Source organism: Trachemys scripta, chromosome 12 (assembly GCF_013100865.1).
Source record: "Trachemys scripta elegans isolate TJP31775 chromosome 12, CAS_Tse_1.0, whole genome shotgun sequence".
Classification (NCBI taxonomy): domain Eukaryota; kingdom Metazoa; phylum Chordata; order Testudines; family Emydidae; genus Trachemys; species Trachemys scripta.
In genome coordinates this window covers 32,433,523-32,458,188 of record NC_048309.1, presented here as the reverse complement: position 1 = coordinate 32,458,188, position 24,666 = coordinate 32,433,523, and the positions used below count along the sequence as shown (strand labels likewise).

Below are 24,666 nucleotides of genomic sequence, written 5' to 3'. Positions count from 1 at the left end.
GGATACATTTTCAGAACAGCAAGTCACTAGGACTAGATGGTATTCACTCTAGAGTTCTGTGGGAATCAAGTGCTTGAGCTGCCTCGAGATTGAGATGCAGTGCATTTGGCTGTACGTAAACCTGTTGTATTTGTTTTTCTGTAGCACTTAGTCTCAGTCATGGGTCAGGACCGTCTTGTGCTAGGCATGTGCAAACACATAGATACAGAAAGACAAGGGAAGCACAAGGAAACCATGAGACAACATTGGTCAGTATGATGGGCAGCTTCTCAGCCTACCAGATGCCTATCTGTTAGGTTTTTTGTAAGCAACATGGCAGAGGAGAGTTTTAAGGAGGACAGTGAGGTAGTTTTGTACATGTTTACAGGGAGCTCCTCTGATGTGTGAGGGGCAACATGGAAGACAGTATGAAAGTGCTAGTTTGAAAATGTAACAAGTCATTGGGAGCTGACATCTTGCTATCAGGAGTAGATGTTTGATTGTGGGTAGTTTACCAAGCAGTGGGTGATCCTGGGAATTGCAGACCCATAAGCCTACTTCAGCATCAACTAAAATTGGTTAAAACTAGAATTATCAGATTTCTTTAGACATGATATGGACAAACTAGCAACAGCATCTGTAAAGGAAAACTGCCTCTCTAATCAATTAGAATTCTTTAAATACGTCAGCAGAGTAATGGATAATGGAGAAACAGATGTCGTAATTGACTTTGCCAATTTTTTTTTTAAATTCTAAGTCCTCAGATGGCACAAAATATTTAGGTTAGCCAAGATTTGAGAAATCTGTGGGGAACTTCTGGGGGGAATAGCCAAGGTAGGAAAATGGGCAGCATGAAGGGAAATGAAATTCAGTGTTAAGTGCCAAGTTAGTGCACATTGGAAGGTCTAATTTAAATTTATCATACACATTGTTGGTTTCTGAATTAACTGTAGAGACTCGTGATAAAATTCAAGGTATCTTTGTGGACAGTTCAATTTAAAACCTTTTTGCAATGCACAGCAGTGATAAAAACAAAAGTAATAGTGAAAATATCATTCCATTATATAAATTGATGATAGCGCCTCACCTGGAATATTATGTTCTGTTCCAGTTATATATAATTTAAAAAGAGCAGAAATAGAAGGGGTCCAAATACAGGTAGTGAACATTATTAGATGCATGGAGAGACTTCCATGTGAAGAGCGATTGAAAAGATTGGGACTCTACCTTCTGGGGATAAAAAGAGGGGAAATGGTATAAATATGCAAAAAATGAACAGTATAGAGAAGTTAATTAGGGCTCTTCTAGTTTCCCTCAACTAGGGGGTCGTCCATTTTGGATCTGCTTTTCACCAACAGGGATGAGCTAGTTGTGAATGTAAGGTGGTCGGGAACTTGGGAGGAAGTGATCATGATCTGATAGAATTCAAGATCCTGAGGAAAGGAGGGCATGAGAACAGCAAAACAAGGACACTGGACTTCAGAAAGGTGGATTTCAGCTGACTCCGAGAAATAATAGGCAAGGTCCCATGGAAAGACTAATTAAGAAGAAAAGGAGTCGAAGGGGGCTGGCAGTTCTTAAAAGATATAATATTAGAGACTCAACATCAAGCTATTCTGATACAGAGGAAAGATAAGAGCCAGTATGGCTGCACAAGTAGCTTTTTAGCTATCTAAAACCCAAAAGGGATACTTACGGGAAATGGAAGGAGGGGCATGTCACCAAGGAAGTATATATGGGAATAGTGCAAGCGTGTAGGGCCAAAATCAGGAAAGCCACGGCAAAGAATGAGTTACAGCTGGCAAGGAATGCTAGAGACAACAGGTGGGGATTCTTCAAATATGTTCAGACAAAAGAAAGATCAAAGACCGTGTGGGTCCGCTGGTTAACCGAGAAGGTGAGCTGGTAACAGAAGATTATATGAAGGTGGAGCTGCTCGATGCCTACTTTGTTTCAGACTTCTCACAAAAAATAATGTGATCGGATGACTAGCGAAGTTACCATAGACAATAAAGGGGAAAGGATGCAGATCGGGATAAGTAAAGAACATGTCAGAGATCTTCTGACCAATTTGAATTAATTCAGATCAGTAAGGCCTGATGCTATTCACCTGAGGGCACTGAAGGAATTAGCTGAAGAAATCTTGGAGCCACTGGGAATAATATGTACAAACTCATGGATGAAAGGAGAGGTCCTGAAAGATTGGAGAAGGGCAAATATAGAGCCCCATCTTTAAAAGGGAGGAAAAGAGGAGCCAGGGAATTATAGATCAGTCAACCTGACCTCGATACCTGGGAAGCTAAGGCCAGGTCTACACTACACCCCTAATTCGAACTAAGGTACGCAACTTCAGCTACGTGAATAACGTAGCTGAAGTTCGAAGTACCTTAGTTCGAATTAGTTCGAACTTACCTTGGTCCACACGCGGCAGGCAGGCTCCCCCGTCGACTCCGCGGTACTCCTCTCGGCGAGCTGGAGTACCGCAGTCGACGGCGAGCACTTCCGGGTTCGACTTATCGCGTCCAGACTAGACGCGATAAGTCGAACCCAGAAGTTCGATTTCCAGCTGTCGAACTAGCGGGTAAGTGTAGCCAAGGCCTAATAGAGCAATGTGTAAAACATTCAATTTGCCAGTACCTGGAGGATGAAGGGGTAATTACTAGCAACCAGCTTGGATTTACCAAGAACAAATCATTTCAAACCAGCTTGACTTTCTTCTTAGACAGGGCAACTGATTTGGTGGATAGGAGGAACGCTGTAGACATAATATACCTGGACTTCAGCAAGGCTTTTGACACAGTCCCACATGATATTCTGATATGTAAGCTGGCGAAATGCAGGCTTGTCATTAAGTGGACACACAATTGTTTAAACAACCGCAAACCAAGAGTAGCTATTAATGGAATGATGGATTTGGAGGGAGGTCTCAAGTGAAGTTCCACAGTGATCTGTTCTGGGTCCGGTGTTGCTTAACATCTTTATTAATAACTTTGACGTAGGAATAGAGAGCATACTGATCAAGTTTGCAGATGACACAAAGCTGGGGAGGTTGCCAACACTTTAGAGGATAGAGCTAAAATTCAGAGGGATCTTGATAAATTCAGCAAAGACAAATATTAAGGTGCTACGCTTAGGGAAGAAAAACCAAATGTACAAATACAGAATGGGGGGAAACTGGATTGGCAGCAGTACTACTGAAAAAGATCTGGGAGTTGTGGCTCACAACCTCAATGTGATGCAATGCTGTTGCAAAAAAAAAAAGCAAATGCAGTTTCAGCTTGCGTTAACAGAGGCATAGCATGCAAGTCATGGGAGGTGATAGTACCGCTCTGCTTAGTGCTGGTTTGACCTCAGATGGAGCACTGTGTCCGGTTTTGGTCACTAATGTATAGAAAGGATAAAGAGAAACCAGAAAGAATCCAGAAGTGAGTGACAAATATGATCAAAGGGATGGAATGCAGCCATGTGAGCAAAGGCTGAAGGAACTGGGTATGTTTAGTTTGTAAGAGAGAAGATTAAAGGGGGATATGATAGTGGTCTTCAGATACCTGAAAGGCTGCCATAAAAAAGATGGAGAAAAGTTGTTCTCTTTTGCCAGAGAGGGCAAGACAAGTGGCAATGGGTTCAAACTACAGCACAGCAGATTTAGATTAAATCTCAGGAAAAACTTCCTAACTGTAAGAACAGTGGGACAATGGAACAGACACTTCGGGAGATTGTGGAAGCTGCTTTACTGGAGGTTTTCCAAAGGATGCTGGAGAGCCATCTGTCTTGGATGGTTTAGACACAACAAATCCTGCATCGTGGCAGGGGTTAGACTAGATGACCCTTGCAATCCCTTTTAACCCTATGATTCTATCATACAAGAACAAAGGGTAAAAAAAAATTGAAGGTAACAAATTTAAAACAGTAACATCATTTTTTTTACAAAATGCATATTTAATTTGTGGCATTCATTGCCACGAGGTATCATTGAAGCCAAAAGGTTTGTAGGAGTCAAAAGAGGATTAGACATTTGTCTGTCTCTCTCATTCTCTCTTTCATCCTGGAGCATCTTTGCAGAGATGGGGAGAAGTACAGTGTCGCCACTCATTCCTGTCCATGGCTTGTTCCTCCATTAAGCCCAGCCATGGTTATGTTTCTGCATATGATGTCCTGCCATCTAGATGGTAGTTGACCTCTAGGTGGGACTGACCTTGGTTGTGCTTGCATTATTTTGTTTGGCATCCTGTCATCTGTTTGTCATCTGCAGTGTCCCCACCATTGTAATCTTTTCAATTTTGTAACCAATCTTATACCCTGATTTCACAACCTACTCTCCTTCTAACTTCTTCATTGGTCTTAAATTCATACCATTTTACACCTGCCATTTTCTGAAAAACTCTCTGCCTTCAGCCTTATGATGGCTGCTTCCAGTGTTTCTTAACCTTTACTGAGCCTGCACCCCTTTGGTTCTCAAAATATGTTCTCGCACCACTTATCAAAAATCAAAATATGTTCTCGCACCCCTTAAACCTAGATATATTTTTGTTTGTATATTACAGTAATCGTTAAATATATAATGTTAATAAATACATAGGTTTGATGAAACAAAGTAGTTGTACTTCTGTGCCTGTGCTTAATTTGTGTTTTCGATGATTTACCTTCTTAAAAAAATCTGGCATGTCTCACACCCCCAAAACGGCATCTTGCACTCCCAGGAGGTGCGTGCACCCCAGGTTAAGAACCACTGCTATAGAGTATTACTGTTAGCTATTTATACAAATAATGAACACACAGTCAGTTACATTAGATACTATGAAACTAAATTGCATCCTTGAGGAATCTGTCTGTACAGGATCAAGGATATAAAAATAGCCCTAAGTAAACAGGTTGTTGAGTTATTTTTGTAACATATATGGCATATACAGAATACATGACAGTGTGGTATGCCATAAAGGTTTTATTGACACTCATTTGGGATTTCCTGATACTGAAAACTCATGTTGTTAAAATCTTTGTACTACACTATTCTGTATTCTCTGCATAATATATGGTATGCAGAAGTGAACAAAAATGTATGAAAGATTGCATTTAACAAGGAAAGCAAAATACATATTTTTCAGCATGGCCAAATTAACACAGCAGAAAGAACCTTTACATTTTGGAATTCCTTAATTGAATGCTTGGTTCCACAACCTGAATGTTGCATTAACATTAGCTTTTTGCACTTAATATAGAAAGGCGCCTAGTGTATCAGCAGGTCGGGTTCTTAATTTGCATGTGATTAGTCGCTGTGCTTCTAAAACTCCCAGCTGTTTGTTTATTTTAATTTTCCCAGTTTATAAACTAGCTGTTAGGATCTCTGGGCATATGAACAATGAAGGATTTAAAATACCCAAATAGTAAATAATCAAATTGACATGATGTCAGAGATGACACTCAAAGGACTTCCATAGCCTAATGAACCCCTTCTTTCCCACCCCTCCAGAAAAATTTGAGTGAAATTCTCCCTTGTGCAGAGACCCACATGAGGTCTGCGCATCTTTGACTTACGTAGTGCATAGGCTTTGTATGGCCTGCTTTATAGAGTTGAACTTTGTCTTGGGTAAACAGAAGAGCCTGTCAATGTGCTCTGAATGGCAACATACTCTACTTCTGTCAGACCAAGGGAGGAAGTCTGTTCCAGAACATGAGGGGCCTTGACATATGCAGACAGGCAAAAGAAGGAACTGGTAGCAAGTCTGGCCTAACTGATTTCAACGATCAGGTTAAAGCATAAAGAGTGAGACAGTTTCTGAATTAGCAGGTGTGAGGTTTGAGCACTGAGGTGAGATTGAGGTATGGGATGGATAGAGGTCTTCTCTGTGCTAATAGTTAGACCTGGAAAAAGAGATGGATCTTCCTTATTATTTTGTTTTAACATTTACAATGTGGTAGCACCTAGAGGCCAGCCAGTCTAGGTGCTGTCCAAACATACAGTAAATGACAATTCCTTCACCAAAGAGTTTGCAGTCTAAAAAGTGAGTAAAATTTGTTTTCGGAGCTTTCTGTGGAGTAAAACACAAACTTTTGGAAGTAGATCTAGGCAGGATCTTCTGATATATGTTTAAGAGGTATGAAACAACAAGTTAAAGTACAAAAATATATTTAAAGTAAGAACATTTCTTTAAAATGTAAAAATCAATGGAAAACATCTCAGAATTTTTCTGTGTTTTGTTTTGTTTCTCCTAGGGTGCCATATGCCTGATACATTGAACTCTTGGTTTCTAATAGCCCAACTTCATGTCTGGTAAGTGAAAGTTATAATGATAAGTTGTTTATTTTCATGATGCAGACTGAAGCAATCCTGTCAGGTCAAAAAGCAGTTCCATGGTTCTGACAAGAAACATTCTATTTGTTTGTTAGCTTCTGTGTTTTAGCAAATTTTTATTAAAGGTCAAACAGACCCAAAGAGAAACTAATATTTGTAGTATTCTCGAAAATCCTCAGTAGCAGAAAGAGCATTGCCATGAGCTTATCAAAAAGCCTCACTCAGGCTGGATGGAAAACTCTCTTTAGCTGTTTTAGGAAAAGTTTACATTTACGTAAAAGTGGTTTAAATTGTGAGAATTTGTGGTGATTTTAATTGCTGGCTGTCAGAAACCTTTAACAAATTATAGCACTGACATTTACACTTGCACCTCTAAAATGGCCGTGCAGGGTCAGTAAATGCCAGATTGGGTGCATGTAAAAATATTTAATGCCATAAGCAATATTTTTTCTTCATTTGTGAAATAGCCAAAAAAAATCTAATTTTCATCTAACATAACACATTCGAAAAGGTCAGAGGGACGTAGCAGGGACACACAAGGGAATACAGTATTTTCCAGACTGCCAGTTCTCTAAGGAGCCTAACGTCTGAAGAATTAAGTTTACTACTGTAACCTATAGGAGCTATCCACAGGCCAAAAGGAATTTCTGGGAAGAAATAGTCACTTGGCCCAGCAACCCTGTCCCCCTCATTTTTCTGCATCTCTTATTTCCCGTCTTTCCCCCTTAATTTCCAGACTCTGAAATGTATTGAGAGTCTTTGCATCTTACTTCCTTGGCAGCTTATTCCACTTAAAAAACTGTTAACATAACATTTGAAACCTGTATGGATATATTCGAATATGTTGTGTGATTATTTAATGAAAGGCCCTATTGTATTGTATCTTTTTGGTCACAGAGTTGGGATTAGTGTGGGCACCTTAAATAATAATTTCCTGACTATTTGGGTTTAAATTTTCAACCTAAAACTATGTTTGTACTCTGTTACCTTGCTTTTTAAATATGTGCGAATCAGACTGAGAAACAACTTTGGTCTTAAAACAAAGAAACCCTAAAAACGTTTAATGGAAATTGCCTCTGTTTGCCCTTCCCTTAATTTCCCTTCCATTACCTCACTGAAAGATTCATTCCCCCCAACAACATAAGCAGAACCTCTTGCAATTATCTGTGTGGGTAGCCAAAGTGCTGGAAAGAGTTTATCTTCAAAGGTAAGGCTGCTACTGCTCCAAATAGCCTGTTATTACTTGCAGCTAACCATAGGCACATGTGGCCTCCCAGATCTTCACCCAGTCACATGCTTCTCCTTTTCACTTCCAGTCCGGGTTCTGCTGTACCCTAAGATGTTTGAGGTTCTTTCTGAAGATACATTGGCAGTTTCTTATATTCCTCTATTTTAGAGGAAGGGGAGTTCATGGTGTTTTAATGTGTGTCTTGCATTGTCCATCAGCCTTCTTTAATATTTCTTTCCATTGCACCTTCATTAGATTTAATTCCTTAAAACCTGTTTTCCTTCTAGCTAATGGTCTTATTCTGCTGCACATTCTCCTCCTTGGTCCGCTCCTATCCCCTCATTATATACAACTCTAAACAAAGTTTTTTCTCTTTCAAGTACTTTAGGAAAATTATGTATCCTGCTTAGCAATGATTTGGCCAAACAGTGCATATTTAGCTACTTTAATCTTTCCTCCTAATTAATTGCCTTCAGCCCTCTGTTAATTTTGATTGCTAGTTTCAGATTTCTTTCCAGTCCTTTGACATCTTTCTGTTATTGGAGTTCCCACAACTGAAAACAATATTCCAAGGAGGGTGACTAGCTTTTATACTAAGGGACTATGTGGGCACAAGACCAAATGGGTATAAACTGGCCATTTGTTCCTGGATAAATGTCTGATTACACCCGAAGTCTGAGGGCCAGTGTCTTTTGAACCTCTTCAACTGAGATTGTGAGTTTCCTCGGGCTTTTTCTTCAGGTCCTATTCTCTCCGGTCCAGACCTGCCCAAAGTTACACTCCTTGTAGTGGCCGTCGCAGAATCAGTGCCCCTGTTGTCCACAGGAGTCATTATGTCTGTCCCTTGTCTTCTGGCAGCTGTGTTACCTTCTTTCTGAGTAGCAGCGAGCCCCTGCTCCTGTGTAGGTGTGGGACAAAGACACTTAAGGCATAAGCCTATTGTCACAGGGAAATCTGACCCATGGACCTTGAGGTGTGTTCCTGTGTGAGGTGTGTTCCTCAGATAGCAGTCTGCATTTTCTACCACCACTTTTGGGTCCTTGGCTTATTTCCTTCTCTAGCATATCAGGAGCCATCATTCCCTTCATAGAAGACCCCTGAATGGCTTGAGTGACCAGATAGTCCTCCATGAGATATGTAGCCTCAGCTAGGGTTACTGGCCATTATCTGTAAAACCAGTCTCAACCAGCAGTCAGAAGAATCTGTATGAACTGTTATAGGACTAGGAGTTCAGCTACCTGGGGTCAATATAAAATCCCAGGCAAAAGCTTCAGTGAGATTGTTTTTAAGTTCTAAATACTATGATATCTATTAATTTAAAGCATTGTATTTATTAAAATAAAAACACAATATCCTTCCTTTTGAAAGTCAAGGAATTCAGAGTTAAAGTTTTAAAACCAACATTTTGAAAGTGAGAAAACCTTTGGCTTAGAAAGCTTGGGAATACTCAATTACAATTTAACAATAGCTTTAACTCTGCCACTTCACTCTGACTTATTTTCACTGTACTTATGGGAAAACCCCACAAGTTGTTACACAAACCAAAGTCTGTCTTGTTTTATATGGATTATAATAGGATTTTTTGTTGTATGAGGAAGTAATAGGCTAGAGGGTGGCTCACATCTCAGGCTCATTGGATGAGTAAGGTTTTGATTGCTCTGGCTGGTATATACAGGGTAACTTGGAAGAAGATGGTCTGTAGCCTGTGTCTGAAGCATTTGATCTCAGACCAGTATGGGAGGATGAAAGAAAGGGTACTCATCAACTGTTGTTCTTTAAGAGTCTGCACTCACCCTACCTGGCCACCTTCCACAGCCCTCCAGCACAGACACACCAAAGTGAGAGCTGCACTGACAGTTGAGAAGTGAGTGTCGATTGCACTGCGGAAGCTTGCAGCACCAGATTGCAACTGGTTAGTTGGGAATCAATTTGGAGTCAGGAAATCCACGGGGGAGGCAGTTGTCATGCAAGTGTGCAGGACCATTAAACGCCTCCTGCAACATAGGATTGCGACTCTGGACAATGGGAAGGATATAGTGGATTGTTTTGCAGCAGTGGGGTTCCCAAACTGGGGTGGGGCGATGGATGGCACGCATATCCCTATTTTAGCACCAAACTACCTTGGCACAGAGGATGTCAACAGAAAGGATTACTTTTCTATGGTAATGCAGGTGCTGGCGTATCACCGGGGACATCAGTGTGGGCTGGTCAGGAAAGTTGCATGGTGCATGCATCTTTAAGAACACAGATCTATTCAGAAAGCTGCAAGAAGGGACTTTCTTTCCCAACTGGCGGATTACCACTGGGAATGTTGCAATGCCTGTAGTGATTGTGGGAGACCCAACCTTCCCCTTGCTCCCATAGCTCATGAAGCCATACATAGGCCACCTTGATAGCACCAAAGAGCTCTTCAACTGTCAGCTCAGCAGGTGCAGAATGACAGTTGAATATTCCTTTGGTTGTTTGAGGGGTTGCTGACATTGTTTACTAACAAGATTGGACCTCGGTGAGGAAAAAAAAAATCTACATATAGCTGTCTGCAGTGTCCAGCATAATATCTGTGATACAAAGGGGGAAAAGTTTCTGCCGGGGTGGAAGTGGAGTGTGTCTCTGCTGGTTTTGAACAGCCAAATACCAGGGCTATAAGAGCTCAACCATTGAAAGACCGTTTTAATAGTGAGTAGCGTGTGTTGCTGTAGTGTGCTCTACCTGGCCTTGCTCTTTTGCAGCGTGGTATAAATCTTGTAGTGATTGCTGTGTACATAGGAATATAACGTTGTCAATGGACCTATTAATATTATCTGTGATTGATGCTATGGGTTCTATGACAAAATGAAGTAACAGTAAATTGGTGGGTGTCAGACCTGCTCAGCACCAGACAGCATATGTTGTGAACTAATAAAGATGAATTTTATTCCAAAAAATAGAATTTTATTCTGTAACATGAACCAGGTAATTAAAATAAAATTAAAACTTAATAAATTAAGGGAACAGAACTTATGAAAGGGAAAGAACACTCCATTTCAGGTACAAAACTTCAAAAATGTGAGGGCCTTTAAAGGGGAGGGGGGCTCCTGTCTACCAGATCCCTCAGTAGCAGAGTACAAAACGGTGACCAAAGCAGTCAATGTGGGGCATTGTGGGAGAGCTCCTGAAGGCCAGTAAAAGTAGATGCAAGTAACAGTGTCTACACTATCACTGCACTGATCTAACTTCATCGACTGTGGCTCTACACCACTCGGGAAGATGGTGTTAGTATGTCAGCGTAGCAGGGCACTTACGTCAGCAGAAGCCAAATGTAAGTGAAGACACATCTACAGCTAGGTTGATGTAAGCTGCCTTGTATTGACCAGCCATGTAGCATAGGCCAGGCCTTGGTGTATTTCTCAGATAAGTCCTTAAACTGAAGCTTTGGTGGTCAGATGTGAAATGACTGTTACTTAATTTGAAACTATTAGTTTAACTGCTGATTAATGGTGTGAAATTTAATTTGTATCAAGTAGGTTAATGGTGATTAGTCAGGTATAAAATCAAAGTTATTGTCTTTTAATAAGATTAAAGAGCGTCTAGCTGTATTTCACTCACTGGAAATGCAAAGATTTTAAATGTATTTTTGTGTTGGAATTGCATGGTTGTTCTAATCCAGTTTATTATTTGGCTGTAATAAAAACTTTTGCAGTACAATTATTTCTTCATTGTATTCATCTAATTTATTTTGTCAGGCAATATGATTTTGCCTAGTTTCCTCACTACTAACTTCAGGATATTGCATTGGAAACAATCTGGGTCATTTGGTGGGCCATCCACCTGTAGGACACTTACTGATTTAAAACGGGTGCCCCTGCTTGTGCATCTGAAGACAGAATTTGTCCCTTAGATTTGATTTCAGTGTACGTACAGTATAAAGGATCCAATCTGACTCTAACTGGTTAAAAATGCAAGTATTTTAACTGACTGTGGGTACTATCTACTTTTTCCACCACGAGTGCAGAACAGTGATTGTTTTAGGTACCCAGATAAAAAGGCAATATTTATAAGATATTTTAAGCTTAAAAAGATCATAGTTTTAAAGTAATGATGCAAACAACTTTTTAAAACTAGTAATCTGAGTGTGGAACAGTTTCACCTTAGTAGTGTGACAAAGATGATGAGTCCAGATATGAATGGACTACAGAATGTGTTCTGTAGTGAAAAAGTAAAACAGTTCATACTGTGTTGATCTAGGTATAAAGTTTATAGTCTAAGAAAATCTGTCTTTTAAACCTCAGATGGCAGGTGTGGTAACAAACGACCAAATTTTCAAATAAACTGCAGAATTCCATGACCTCACTCTTGGTGCTGCTGAACTGCACTATGACAGAACTATGCATCCAAACACACAGCATCCATTCAGGCTTCAAGAGGAACAAGGTTTACTCTGAAAACTACTCCATTCTTGCATTACTAGTGATGAATTGTAATTATTGGTCTGTTGCACTCCTGCCTTCTACCATGACACCACTGAGGGATACTGCAGCTTGGATGGGTAGCAACATTTGTATTGAGGGAATCTCTTGCCAGGGCTCCTTGCTTTCTTCCTTGGCTTGACTACCCAGGCTGTAACGTATAAAACCACTCTTCTTATCTGGAGTTGGGCTCCCAAACATGGTCTTTCGTTATCTGTCTTAGTAGGTGTGGGGAAAGCAATGGGATTCCAAGATTATTACTGATCATAGTGTTTGTATGGGCAGGACTTTGCAATCGAAATACACAGGACAGATGAATGATGGGTAAAAGGATGCATTATCCTCATTTTACACATGGAGCTGAGGCACAGAGGGAGTTTAAGCCAAAGGTCATATAGGGAGTTTGTGGCAGGACTGGGAATTGGACCTATATCTCCTGAGTCCCAGCCCAGTGCTTTAACTGCACGCTTATCCTTCCTGTCTGGATGGGTATGATGCACTCTGCTTCACTCTGTAACCATCCCTATTCTACACTATCTGCCAGGGCTGAAGGAAGGATGGTACTGCCAGGCAATGGAGGGATCATTGGCCCATCTTCACAACCACTCTGGAAGTCACCACATGAGCCTTGGGAACACCACACAGTCCAGAGCATTTTCCAAGAAGAAAACCTGACACATTTTTAGGGAATTTCCCCATCCCTCTATCTTCCCTAAGCCTCTCTCACTCTGCCCCATCCTCACCCCCCCTTTTGCCCATTCCTCTCTCCAGGTCCCTCTAGCCATCTCTGTTGCACTCCCTCCCCACTTATCCCGCTACTTTAGACTCATTCTCATTCTGTCTTCCTCCATCCCTTCTACCCTTCCTCTCTCACTTTGCCCCATCTCTGTTCTCCCCTTCCCCTCTGGCAATGCTCCCCATGTCCCTCCATCCTTCCCATATCACTCTCCCCCATCTGTCTTTCTTCCCTCTGCTCCTCCTATGACCCTCGCTTCTCCTCCCCCTCTTGCTCTGAATCAAGGGGCTAATCAAATGCCCTGAACCACGCTGAGGGGCTAATGGGGTAATGAACCCTCCACTGCCAGCACTGGTAGCTACTGCCAGACATTAGAATAAGGTTTTAAGTTTGTTGTGAAGTGCCCTGGGTTACTCAGCAAAGCTTTCAGGTGCGCTTCCCATGAGCTGGAGCATCCAATACCCACCAGTCAGAATGCACAAGCACAGGAAGTACAAAACCATGCAAGAAAGAGAAAAGAGGACAGGAGGCCAGAGGCAGAAGGTGTGACAGAGAGCTGCCTTAACCTTCCCTTCCCTATCCCAAGTTCTCCATAACCAGTTCCAGCCGATCAACACTCACCATTTCCAGATGTCTTCCATCAAGAAATTAGGTCCATGAGATGTTTTTAAAACAAACACTTGTGTGTGGTTTGGAAAATGTGGCTCTATTCTGAAAAGTGGCTTGGTACAAATGGCTTCATGGGGCTCTAGTTTTATTGTCCATCAGTAACTCACCTCCAGAGTAATTTTTGCTCCATTTACAAGAAAAAGATGGGTTTTTTTCTAATGGTCAGGACCCTGTCTGGAATCTGAGAGAGAAACTGATTTCTTTCCTTTTTGCACATCATCCCCAATAATAAAGATTCTGCAGCTAATTTATTCTTTCTACTGAGGCAGCAGCCACAATGTGATAAGCACTGCCAATGTGCATAGGTAGACACAGGTCTTGTGTACATTAGAGAAACATACAGATCTAAGCACCATTTTAATCTCCTAGCCTATGCACTTTGCATTCACACATGAAAGTGCTCCAAATGGTTTACAAGCACGCTATGAACCAAGCAGAGTAGAGTATGTTTTTTCAGGGCTAAGTACCAGTTTAGCCTGAGCTGTTTTAATGCCAGTTTTGATGCAGAGAAGCTGAAACAGTTCAACCTAGTTCTCCTAGTAATGTCCCACAGTGCACTTGGAGCCTTGCAAAGTCTCCCAGAATGCACTGGTCTGGAGAGTGGGTCATTGCAGCTGAAACAGTTTAGGGCAGTGCTAGGGTTTGTCTGCATGAACACTTCGTTCAGAGCAAGCTGAGCTGTAAATCTGCCACATGCTGAATTTCCGTTGGTATGTGTAGACCCTGTTACAGTGCACAAAAAGTTCTCTAGTGTGCTTTGATCTACTCCAATTTCAAAGCAAGGTAGATCAAAGCACACTAGAGAACTTTTTGTGCACTATAACAGGGTCCACTTAGACACTTAGTGCGCAGCAGATTACTGTGGGGTAGATTTACACCCCGCATTGCCACAAACTAAGGGGCAATGTGGGGTTTACAGAAGTCCTTAGGCTATGTCTACACTACATACTATGAATCTCAGCTTGCATAGACATACCCATACTAGCTCTCATGTGAGCTAACGTGCTAAAAATAGTAGTATGGCTGTGGTAGGATGGACAATGGAAGCCGTGGTAGCAGGAGCTAGCCGGCCGGAGTATATACCCTCCTGAACCTCATGGTGGGTACTCGGGGCAGCCAGTCCATTCCACTGCTGCCCAGGCTACCACAGCTACCCTATTTGTAGTGTTCTGGCTCAGATGGGAGCTATCATGAGTATGTCTACACAAGCTGGGAATCACACCACTAGCTTGTAGTATAGACATAGCCTTAGTGTGGACATGGGTCAAACCTGCAGTGATTCTTAAACTGATACAGCATGGCTAGTGAGGACACAGAGGCAGTTCAGTGCAGTCAGTTTAATTACAACAGGTTCAGTTCCCTGAAGTAGACCTGGCCCTGCTCCAAGGACCTTCACATTCTTAAGGAATTGTTGAGAAATGAGCTTGGACAGACTCCAGTGCCACCTTCTGTAGCTGGACTGGCTCTGCAAGGCTTACAGTAATAAAAAGCAATACAAACATATTGTCACCAAGCCTTTATCTATATTTGGGAAATTTTCCCCAAAATCCAATCTGGTTTTAACACTGATTGGAACTGCACTGGTTCCAGAAGGCAAGGCCATTTTTATAGCCTGCTTTCTGAGGGTTTCACTAATTTGAAGAATAATTCCACCTACGGTAGCCTCGTCTATGCTGCAGCTCCAGCCATTTTTGAAACAGTTTTAATATTCAGGTAGATTTCTCCACTGTAGACTAGTCTGAAATCCAGCAGATCTGACTTTAAATACACAGAAGGAAAGTTTGTGAAAGTAGAAATGTGCCATTTTTATAGAGGAACTTTTCTAACCAGAGCAGAATATTATTTATACTTATAGCACTTTCCATGCTGCAGTGAGATTTGTAAGGAATTTAAAATAAAAATGGGTTTTTTACTCTTTTAAGGTCTGAAGAAGCAGTTGGAAATCAAACCAACTTCTCTGTTGCTTGTTCTCTTGCAGGATGTGTCTGGTACGAATGAAACAGGAGGGTCGAGCTGGAAAATACATGTGTCGCTATATAGTTCATTCTATGTGGGAAGACGTTGAACAGCGTGGTAAGGTGATGGGGGTAAGTCATCTTTGTCTGGTGTTGACTTTCTTGATTATTTTGATGACACAAACCATTTAATGGCTTGTGACCTGGCACATATTAGAACAGTGGCTGTGGGATTAAGGTGGAGCAAGAGTTGGTCTGACTGGTTTCAGCTGGGATTTCAGTATTCCATGTACCCAGGATAGTGGATGGGAGCAGGGAGAGAGGACAGAGTTTCTATATAATGCTATAACTAACCACAAATACAATCTACAGTTTGGATTCTCTGCATACTGGTCCTGATCTCAGAAGGGAGCTTATAAAGGAACAAAAGCTTCAATGGCAGTTCAATCACAAGTTAAGGGCTTAATGCAGGAAGCACTGAGTGAGGTTCTTTGGCCTGTACTATGCAGAAGGTCACCCAAGGTAATCACAATGGTCCCTTCTGGCCTTAAAGTTTTTGAATCAGAGTGTGCCACTCCATACCAGCATTGGCCTGCGCCTCAGAGAGTGCAATGCATGGGGCAGCAGCACTAGGAGATGACCTTCACAAACCTTGAAGTATAGTGACCTCCGCAGAGCCGATGGAAATGAATGTCCTCATCTTCACAGGACTCCAGTACTTCTGCAGGGCAATGGTTGGATGGGGAGGCAATGTCTATTGTGACTTGTATTGGGAAAAGAGGGAACTGCGATTATGCTATTGCTGGGGAAAAAAGGGATTGTTTAGGATTAAAATAAATAGAACAAATAGAAAACCCAGAAGGGTTAATATACCAGTTGGCCTATATGGCCCCAGTTACTAAAGAAACAAGAGTCCAAGGCAGGGTCAGCTAGGGAGTTGGGTCAAGTAACATTCAAAAGAGGGAATATTAACCATAGGTTAGAAGTAATCTCGTCTCCTTTCCCCCGCACTCCCTTTTGTTTCTAAATTGCACTAATTGTATTGTGAGCTCTTTGGGCAGCCCTCCCTTCTGTATGTGCAATGGGTCCGCAACACTTGCAGGTACAGTAACTTCTCACTTAAAATCGTCCTGGTTAACGTTGTTTCGTTGTTATGTTGCTGATCAATTAGGGAATATGCTCATTTAAAGTTGTGCAATGCTCCCTTCTAACGTTGTTTGGCAGCCACCTGCTTTGTCCACTGCTTGCAGGAAGAGCAGCCCGTTGCAGCTAGCTGGTGGGGGCTTGGAACCAGGGTGGACCGGCAGCCCCCTATCAGCTCCCTGCTTCCCTAAGTTCCCTGTGCAGCAGATGCCCAGCAGGCTAGCAATTGCAGCTGTCCCTCCCCTCACTGCCATGTGCTGCTCCTGCCCTCTGCCTTGGAGATGCTCCCAGAGACTCCTGCTTGCTGTGCAGGGGGGAGGAGAGGAAAAGGGGGGCTAATATCAGGGTGTCCCCCTCCCCCTGCTCTTGCACCCTGCTTACCCCATCTTCCATAGAGCAGGGGGGACACACGACAGGGCTCAGGACTGAGGGAGTTTGCTGGCAGCAGCTGCGGTCTCAGCAAGCTGATCTAATTAACAAGGCAGTGTACTTAAAGGGGAAATGCGCATCTTTCTCTCTGTCTCACACACGGTGTGTGTCTCTGTCTCTGTCTGCGATGCTCTCTCCCCTCCCTCCATTCCTGCTGCCTTGTAGAGTGAGAGAGTTAACCCTTGAGGGCTCAGCCAATTGCTAATTCATCATTTAGCAGTAAGGCATTCCCTGGGAAATATCACACGCTCTAACTCCTCCACCTCAACCAAGCTTCACAATCATCATCACTGTGTACCAGTATTAAATTGTTTGTTTAAAACTTGTACTGTGTGTGTGTGTGTGTGTGTGTGTATGTGTGTGTGTGTGTGTGTGTATATATATATATATATACATATACACACAGTCTTTTGTCTGGTGAAAAAAAAATTCCCTGGACCCTAACCCCCTCATTTACATTAATTCTTATGGAGAAATTGGATTCGCTTAACATCGTTTCACTTAAAGTTGCATTTTTCAGGAACATAACTACAACGTTAAGTGAGGAGTTACTATACTGCTAATGATATTGGTTGCTTCAGTATGCAAGGGAGTGTCTCTGTATTAGGTGAGACTCTTTTCATTGCTCAGAGAGTCCTAGGAAGTGTTGATTCTGGGAGATTTCAGTTGCTCCCTCAGTGACCACTGTTTGTTTGTTTGTTTGTTTGTTTGTTTGTTTGTTTGTTTGTTTGTTTGTTTGTTTGTTTTGTTTTTTTTTTTTTTAAGTTGCCTAAAACTTTGAGAACTCTGCTGTCCAGGTGCTTTACCCAGTTAGTTACAGAAAGTGCACGCAAGGCAGTCCCCTGTTGGAGCTAGTCTTTGGAATAGATCTGAATTTAGGGGTTTCTCTGTCTCCTGTAAATCGGTCTATCCCCATTGCCTTCAAAGCTTTCCTTGAAGACTTAAAAAGAATCTTCAGAAATCAATCTTGTCTAATCAGGGACCGCACACACTAAAATGTATTCAGTGTGGTTACTGCATGATGTCAGTACCAACCAGAGTTAAAGTTGTGTGTGTGACCTAACTGTATGTTTCCATACAGCATGTTTAGATTTCTTTTAAGTTTAACCTTAATTCTGAATTTCCTAGGTTTATATCGCTTGTTTTGTAATAATGACAGCATCCCTATAATGTATTTGCCCCTAACTTACTTAAATGTGTTCTCAGCTGTAACTCCATTTTAACATAGCTTTTGTCTGGGAACAGCAAATATTTAAAGACAAAGCTTGTATGTATCTACAGGCTTGATCCCACAGACTGCTCCTTTAAGAACATAAGAAGGGCCATACTGGGTCAGACCAAAGGTCCATCTAGCCAACAGTGGCCAATGCCAGGTGCCCCAGAAGGAATGAACAGAACAGGTAATCATCAAGTGATCCATTCCCTGTCACCCATTCCCAGCTTCTGGCAAACAGAGGCTAGGGGTACCATCCCTGTTCATCCTGGCTAATAGCCATTGATGGACCTATCCTCCATGAACTTATCTAGTTCTTTTTAGAACCCTGTTATAGTCTTGGCCTCCACAATATCCTTTTGCAAGGAGTTCCACAGGTTGACTGCATTGTGTGAAAAAATGCTTCCTTTGTTTGTTTTAAATCCCATGCCTATTAATTTCATTTGGTGACCCCTAGTTCTTGTACTATGAGAAAGAGTAAATAATACTTCCTTATTTACTTTCTCCATACCAGTCATGATTTTATAGACCTCTATCATATCCCCCCTTAGTTGTCTCTTTTCCAAGCTGAAAAGTCCCAGTCTTATTAATCTCTCCTCATATGGCAGCCGTTCCATACCCCTAATAATTTACTTTCTCCATTCTGAAAACTGACCATTTATTCCTACCCTTTGTTTCCTATCTTTTAACCAGTTACCAGTCCATGAAAGGACCTTCCCTCTTATCCCACGACAGCTTACTTTGCTTAAGAACCTTTGGTGAGGGACCTTGTCAAAGGCTTTCTGAAAATCTAAGTACACTATATCCACTGGATCCCCCTTGTCCACATGCTTGTTGCCCCCCCCCCCCCCCACAAAGAATTGTAATCAATTGATGAGGCATGATTTCCCTTTACAAAAACCATGTTGACTCTTCCCCAACAAATTATGTTCATTTATGTGTCTGACAATTTTGTTCTTTAGCAGGCTTCCTGCTTCTGATGTACTTAACATTTTTTTGCTATTACTTTTTGAAGTTCTTCAAATTCTTTTTTGGCCTTCCTAATTATATTTTTACACTTCATTTGCCAGAGTTTATGCTCCTTTCTATTTTTCTCACTAGGATTTAACTTCCACTTTTTAAAGGATGCCTTTTTGCCTCTCACTGCTCCTTTTACTTTGTTGTTTAGCCACAGTGGCACTTTTTTGGTTCTTTTACTATGTTTTTTTAATTTGGGGAATACATTTAAGTTGAGCCTCTATTATGGTGTCTCTTAAAAGTTTCCATGCAGCTTGCAGGGATTTCACTTTTTGCGCTGTACCTTTTAATTTCAGTGAGTATTGTTTGTTGGATGTGTGGTGAAATATAGATGTTTCCAAGATCTTAGGATTTCTTTTGCTCCTATTCATTGCTTCATTTGGGCATGTAACTCATCTTAGATGATCTTGTCAATTTATCCCCTCCTCTCGGCCTGTGTTGCCAGCCTAATACACCGTTTTTTCCCACTCCCACAGTTGACTATGTGATTTCTTACATCAACTACTAAACATGGACCTCCACCTCTGAGTTGATCTTTCCCTTAGGACTCAGTTCTGCTGCAACACAGACAAGAAATTTGATAAACAATGGCTAGAAGAGGGGCAGCTGGGACAGTCCTTAGTACTTTGTCCGCTGCTACACACATGCATACATAGAATTGTGCTCAAGTCTTCATTAAAGGGGGCTTTGTGGAATGATCTGCCGTCTGCTTATCACCCAGGCACTAGGTTCAACCAGTTAGCTGATCCAAAATGGGCACCCAGATCTTCTCTCCAGTAGTCCAGTCCTTCTCTAATTAATCTACATCCTGCCTTTGAGAGATAAGACTATGTCTACACTACAGCTTATGTTGGCGTAACTCATGTCGCTCAGGGGTGTGAATAAACCACCCTCTGTGCAACATAAATTACATCAACCTGAGCGCTTGTGTGGACAGTGGTATGTCAGTGGGAGAGCTTCTCTCACCGACATAGCTTCTGCCCTTCATGGAGGTGGTTTTATTATGCCGACAGTAGAGCTCTCTTCTATCGGCATATAGCATCTTCACCAGATGTGCTGCAGCAGCTCAGCTGCATTGGTACAGCTGCGCCGCTGCAGTGCTGTACGTGTAGCTATGCCCTTAGATGACAGTAGCAGATGCAGAGAAGAAGGGGACGTTAATGTGCCTCTGTGGCAGGTTCATTCTGCCGTTTTTGCCACCTGGGTGAGAGGGCAGTGGAGGGAAAGGGAGGAGCTCTTTCTCGTCTTGTCACACATCTCTTCAAAGGCTCTGTGGAGGAACTCTCTAAAGTAAGGATAGAGAGGTTCAGAGGGTTTCTGTCCCCACTTATGATGGTGCATGTTCTGGTCTAAATCTTTACCTTGATTCCCCAGGAGTTTGAGGTTTCTAACTTGGAGCCATTGCAACAGCTGAGAATAGCCAGAGCCCAGTGGTACTGTAGCCATGTCCCTTCCCCTCCAACAATGCTCCTGAAACCCTCCAATGCTGTGAGAGAGTGATATAGAGCTGTTACGCCAGCTCTCTGGCACCCAGGTAATTCTCCTCCACCAGCAATGTTCTTCAATGGCCTGATCTGCTGTTTTTATGACCCTTTCATTCAGCCAGAGAAGGGTAAAGAGGCCACTGTTTTCCAGGTGGAATCCGAGGTTTTCTTCACCAGCCTCCATAAGGCAGTTCTTTCATTGGTGGTACTCACTGTGGGATTGGAAGTCAGGGTTGCCTCTTGGGGATCTTCATTAGCGGGTAGTCATTTTTAAAGTCTGGGAGCCATAGTTCACTCTTAACCTAATCAAGCCATCTGAATCAGGCAGGAAAACATTTCACAGAAAATCTGAATTTGCGAGCAATAAGATTTTTTTCTCCTGGTCTCGTGGAAACAGCCATAGGGCCAATCAGTTCTGGTCTTCACAGACAACTCAGTAAGTCGTGTACATAAACAAACATGGAAGCACCAAGAGTAAGACAGTGCCTCAAATAGTAATATATCCCCAAGATTGGCAGAACCACACCAGCTAACTGAGTTAGTGGTGGTCTGTCTTCGGCAGACTGGCTCTGTCATCAGATCCTCCTCCTTAGAGACTGGTGATTGGATATGGGGAAGTTCACGGCAGTTTACTCAAAATGAGGGATTCCCTCTGTAGACTACTTTGCTACAACAGAGAAATCCAAGCTTCACAGGTTTTGTACCAGGTTCAGAGGTTTTCCAGATTCTGGCCTGGGCATCAGATTCATTCTATTGGGGAAGACCCAATATGCTTTCCTCCTACTAGCTCTGTTGATCATGGTATTTGAAACTTCTGATGTTAACATTTGGAGAACACGGTTCCTGCTTGACATTTTTCAGAGCATCTTGCATAGGGTCAAATTTATCTCAGTATCTGGGTCAAATTACATCTGAAAGCATGGTTCATGAAAAATGTCCCTTAGATATTAGGGATTCTTAAATATGGACATTGGTCTGAACTCCCATAAGCCTGTTATCTCTAATCCATATTCTCATCCTTAAAGCTTTTTCTGTAAAAACGCCCTTGCAGGGCATGCAAGATTGGTCTTGTTCTGTTTCCCAAGTTCTGGAGTTCCTCCGGGAGGAAGTGGAGAATGAAGTCAGTCTTGAGAAACCACAAGGACCAAGTTTTGACCTTAGAGACTATTGGAGGAGATGCTGAAAATTCTTTTATTGGATTGCACTGCTTAATTCCAAGATGCTGTCCAGCCAAAGCAAATCTCCTGGTCAGGCCTGAGTCAATTGTCTTGTCCTAGATTGTTTAATCTACTCTTTCTATCAGCTTTCGCTTTCCCTTTTTGAGCTTTTACCTTGTTAGCTTTTTCTGGGTTTCATTGGAAGCCACCAAAAATATAATTATCATGGCAGCCCTCCTCGTTAAATATTCCTTTCTGATTTCTGAGTAACTACTTCCAAGGTGAATTTCAGATTCTGGCCTTTTTGTCCTGCCTTACTTCAGATAAAGGGAAGATCACAGCATGCTTTTAGGTCCCTGAAGTATCTCATGCACTGTTCCCAGGAGGTTAAGAGGTTTAGTTTGTCATGGTCTAGACATCTGAGAAAGGTCTAGAGGGTCAGCTTTTCACTCGCAAACAGATGGATTTATTCCTGTTCTAAGGAGGCATAAATGGTGGGAGGGTCTCCACTACCTCTTGCGAATTAAAGCTCATTCCATGAGAGAGTACGGTTTCCTGGGTCAAAAGAGAATCTGCATCTGTATGAAATTTGCTAGTCCACCTTTGTGCAGCCCTGAAGAGAAAAGGAAACTATGTCTCTGTCTTAAAAACTGGATTTCTGCAAGGGAATCCACCAGTCTGAACTTCCACTGGATTGCGTAAAGAGTTCAGTAATTTATAGCTGTTAAGGTAGATTTTGTGTGCAGTGTTGTTGTAGCTGTGTCAGTCCCAGGATATTAGAGAGACAAAGTGGATGGGGTAATGTCTTTTACTGGACCAACTTCTGTTAGTGAGAGAGACAACCTTTGACGCTACATGGAGCTCTTCTTCAGGTCTGGAACATATTCAGAGGGTATGTCTACACTGCCATTAGACACCCTAAGCTGCCTGTGCCAGCTGTCTCGGGCTAAGGGGTTGTTTAATTATGGTATAGACATTCGGGCTGGGGCTGCAGCCTGAGTTTTGGGACCCTATCAGAGGCTCCAGATAGTTTAGCATAAGTAGTTAGTATATATGCTACGGGACAATTCAAGGTAAAGTGGTCATTAACAGCCCGGCAGTCACAGGACAAAAATGGGGGGTTAGTGGGTTCCAGATTGTTGTAATAAGCCAGTGTCTTTATTAAAACCATATCAAAGTTATAAATTTAAGCTCCCAGACTCATCTTTTGAAAAGATTATGCATGTTTCCTTTGAGGATGAGGACTGATAGGTCAGATATGTAGTGATCACTTTTTGAAAGGTGTTCACCCACAGGTGTATGGTATTGTTGTCTTTTATCATTTTCCTGTGGGAGTTCATTTGAGAGTGTAGTGATTGTCTGGTTTCACCCACATAGTTGTTGTTGTGGCATTTAGTGCACTGGATTAGGTACAGCACATGTTGTGATAGGCATGAATAGGACCCATGGATCTTGAAAGGTGTATTGTGGGGGGTGTTGATCATACAACAATCTGTAACCCACTAACCCCCCTTTTTGTCCTACGACTATAAGGCAGTGGTTCCCAAACTTGTTCCGCCGCTTGTGCACGGAAAGTCCCATGCAGGCCGGGCTGGTTTGTTTACCTGCCGCGTCCGCAGGTTCGGCCGATCGCGGCTCTCAGTGGCCGCGGTTCGCTGCTCCAGGCCAATGGGAGCTGCTGGAAGCGGCAGCCAGTATGTCCCTCGGCCCGCGCCGCTTCCAGCAGCTCCCATTGGCCTGGAGCAGCGAACCGCAGCCACTGGGAGCCACGATCGGCCGAACCTGCAGACGCGGCAGGTAAACAAACCAGCCCGGCCTGCATGGGACTTTCCGTGCACAAGCGGCGGAACAAGTTTGGGAACCACTGCTATAGGGTGTTAATGGGCCACTTCACCTTGAACAGTAAGAGCAGTAGGACAAGGGAACAGACTGCCTGGGGAGGTTGCGGAAGCTCCTTCCCTGGAAGTTTTCAAAAGGAGGCTGGAGAGCATCTGTCTGGGATGGTTTACACAACAAATCCTGCATCTTGGCAGGGGTGAGACTAGATGATCCTTGCGGTCCCTTCTAGCCCGGTGGTTCTAATAGACCCATAGAGTATGTACTGAATATCTGTTCGATCTTGTATTTAGGTGTGACCATTCTCAGTATCGTTCCTAGATCTGAAGAAGAGCTGTGTGTAACTCAAAAGCTTGTGTCTCTCACCAATAGAAGTTGGACCAGTAAAATATATTACCTCATATACCTTGTCTCTCTAAGGTAGAGTATCAGGGGGGTAGCCGTGTTAGTCTGAATCTGTAAAAAGCAACAGAGGGTCCTGTGGCACCTTTAAGACTAACAGAAATATTGGGAGCATAAGCTTTCGTGGGTAAGAATCTCACTTCTTCAGATGCAAGTCTAAGGTAGGTTTTGGTTGGTTAGAGAAGGCTGAGGAGAGCTGGGTACAAATTTCTGGAGTAGGTGATTGATGTAGCTACCTGACTGATAAGCAGAAAACAGATCAGTTCATTAATTTCATCTTGGACATTTTTAACTGTATTCTTCTGTTAAGAGGCTTTCGGGCATGTGCACTCATTAAAATATAAAAATCTTCCATTGGTCAGGTTATTTTTAAAAGGCAGTTTGTCTAAAATCAGTAAGAGAGAAGGTACATTTTGAGAGAGAGACGTTCAGGGGTCCAACCCCCTTTCATGTATCGTAACCTGTAGTTAATACAACTGATGCAGAAAATGGACATTGTTTTATATTTCAGAATTGGCATCAGTGTATTTAAAATTTGCTGTCTGCTCTTAAAAATGCTAGATCATTGCTGTTAAATTAATACATGTTGCATTTTTACTACTAATTTATATCAGCTCCAACTCCAGTTTGACTTTGTATTATTTCATAAACTGATCTCTGAGATCTGAATCTCAGCTGCAA

At 42.3% G+C, this 24,666-nt stretch overlaps 1 protein-coding gene across 4 annotated transcripts in view; it reads left to right on the top strand.

The window, feature by feature from the left end:
- The window catches only part of LOC117885675 (ubiquinol-cytochrome-c reductase complex assembly factor 1), an 89,604-nt gene that overhangs the window by 30,416 nt on the left and 34,522 nt on the right, over nucleotides 1-24,666 (top strand). For all 4 annotated transcript variants that reach the window (XM_034787036.1, XM_034787038.1, XM_034787035.1 and 1 more), the window contains exons 6-7: nucleotides 6,193-6,250; nucleotides 15,328-15,436. In XM_034787036.1, the coding sequence (XP_034642927.1) occupies nucleotides 6,193-6,250; nucleotides 15,328-15,436 (167 nt within the window). The remainder of the gene's footprint in view (nucleotides 1-6,192; nucleotides 6,251-15,327; nucleotides 15,437-24,666) is intronic.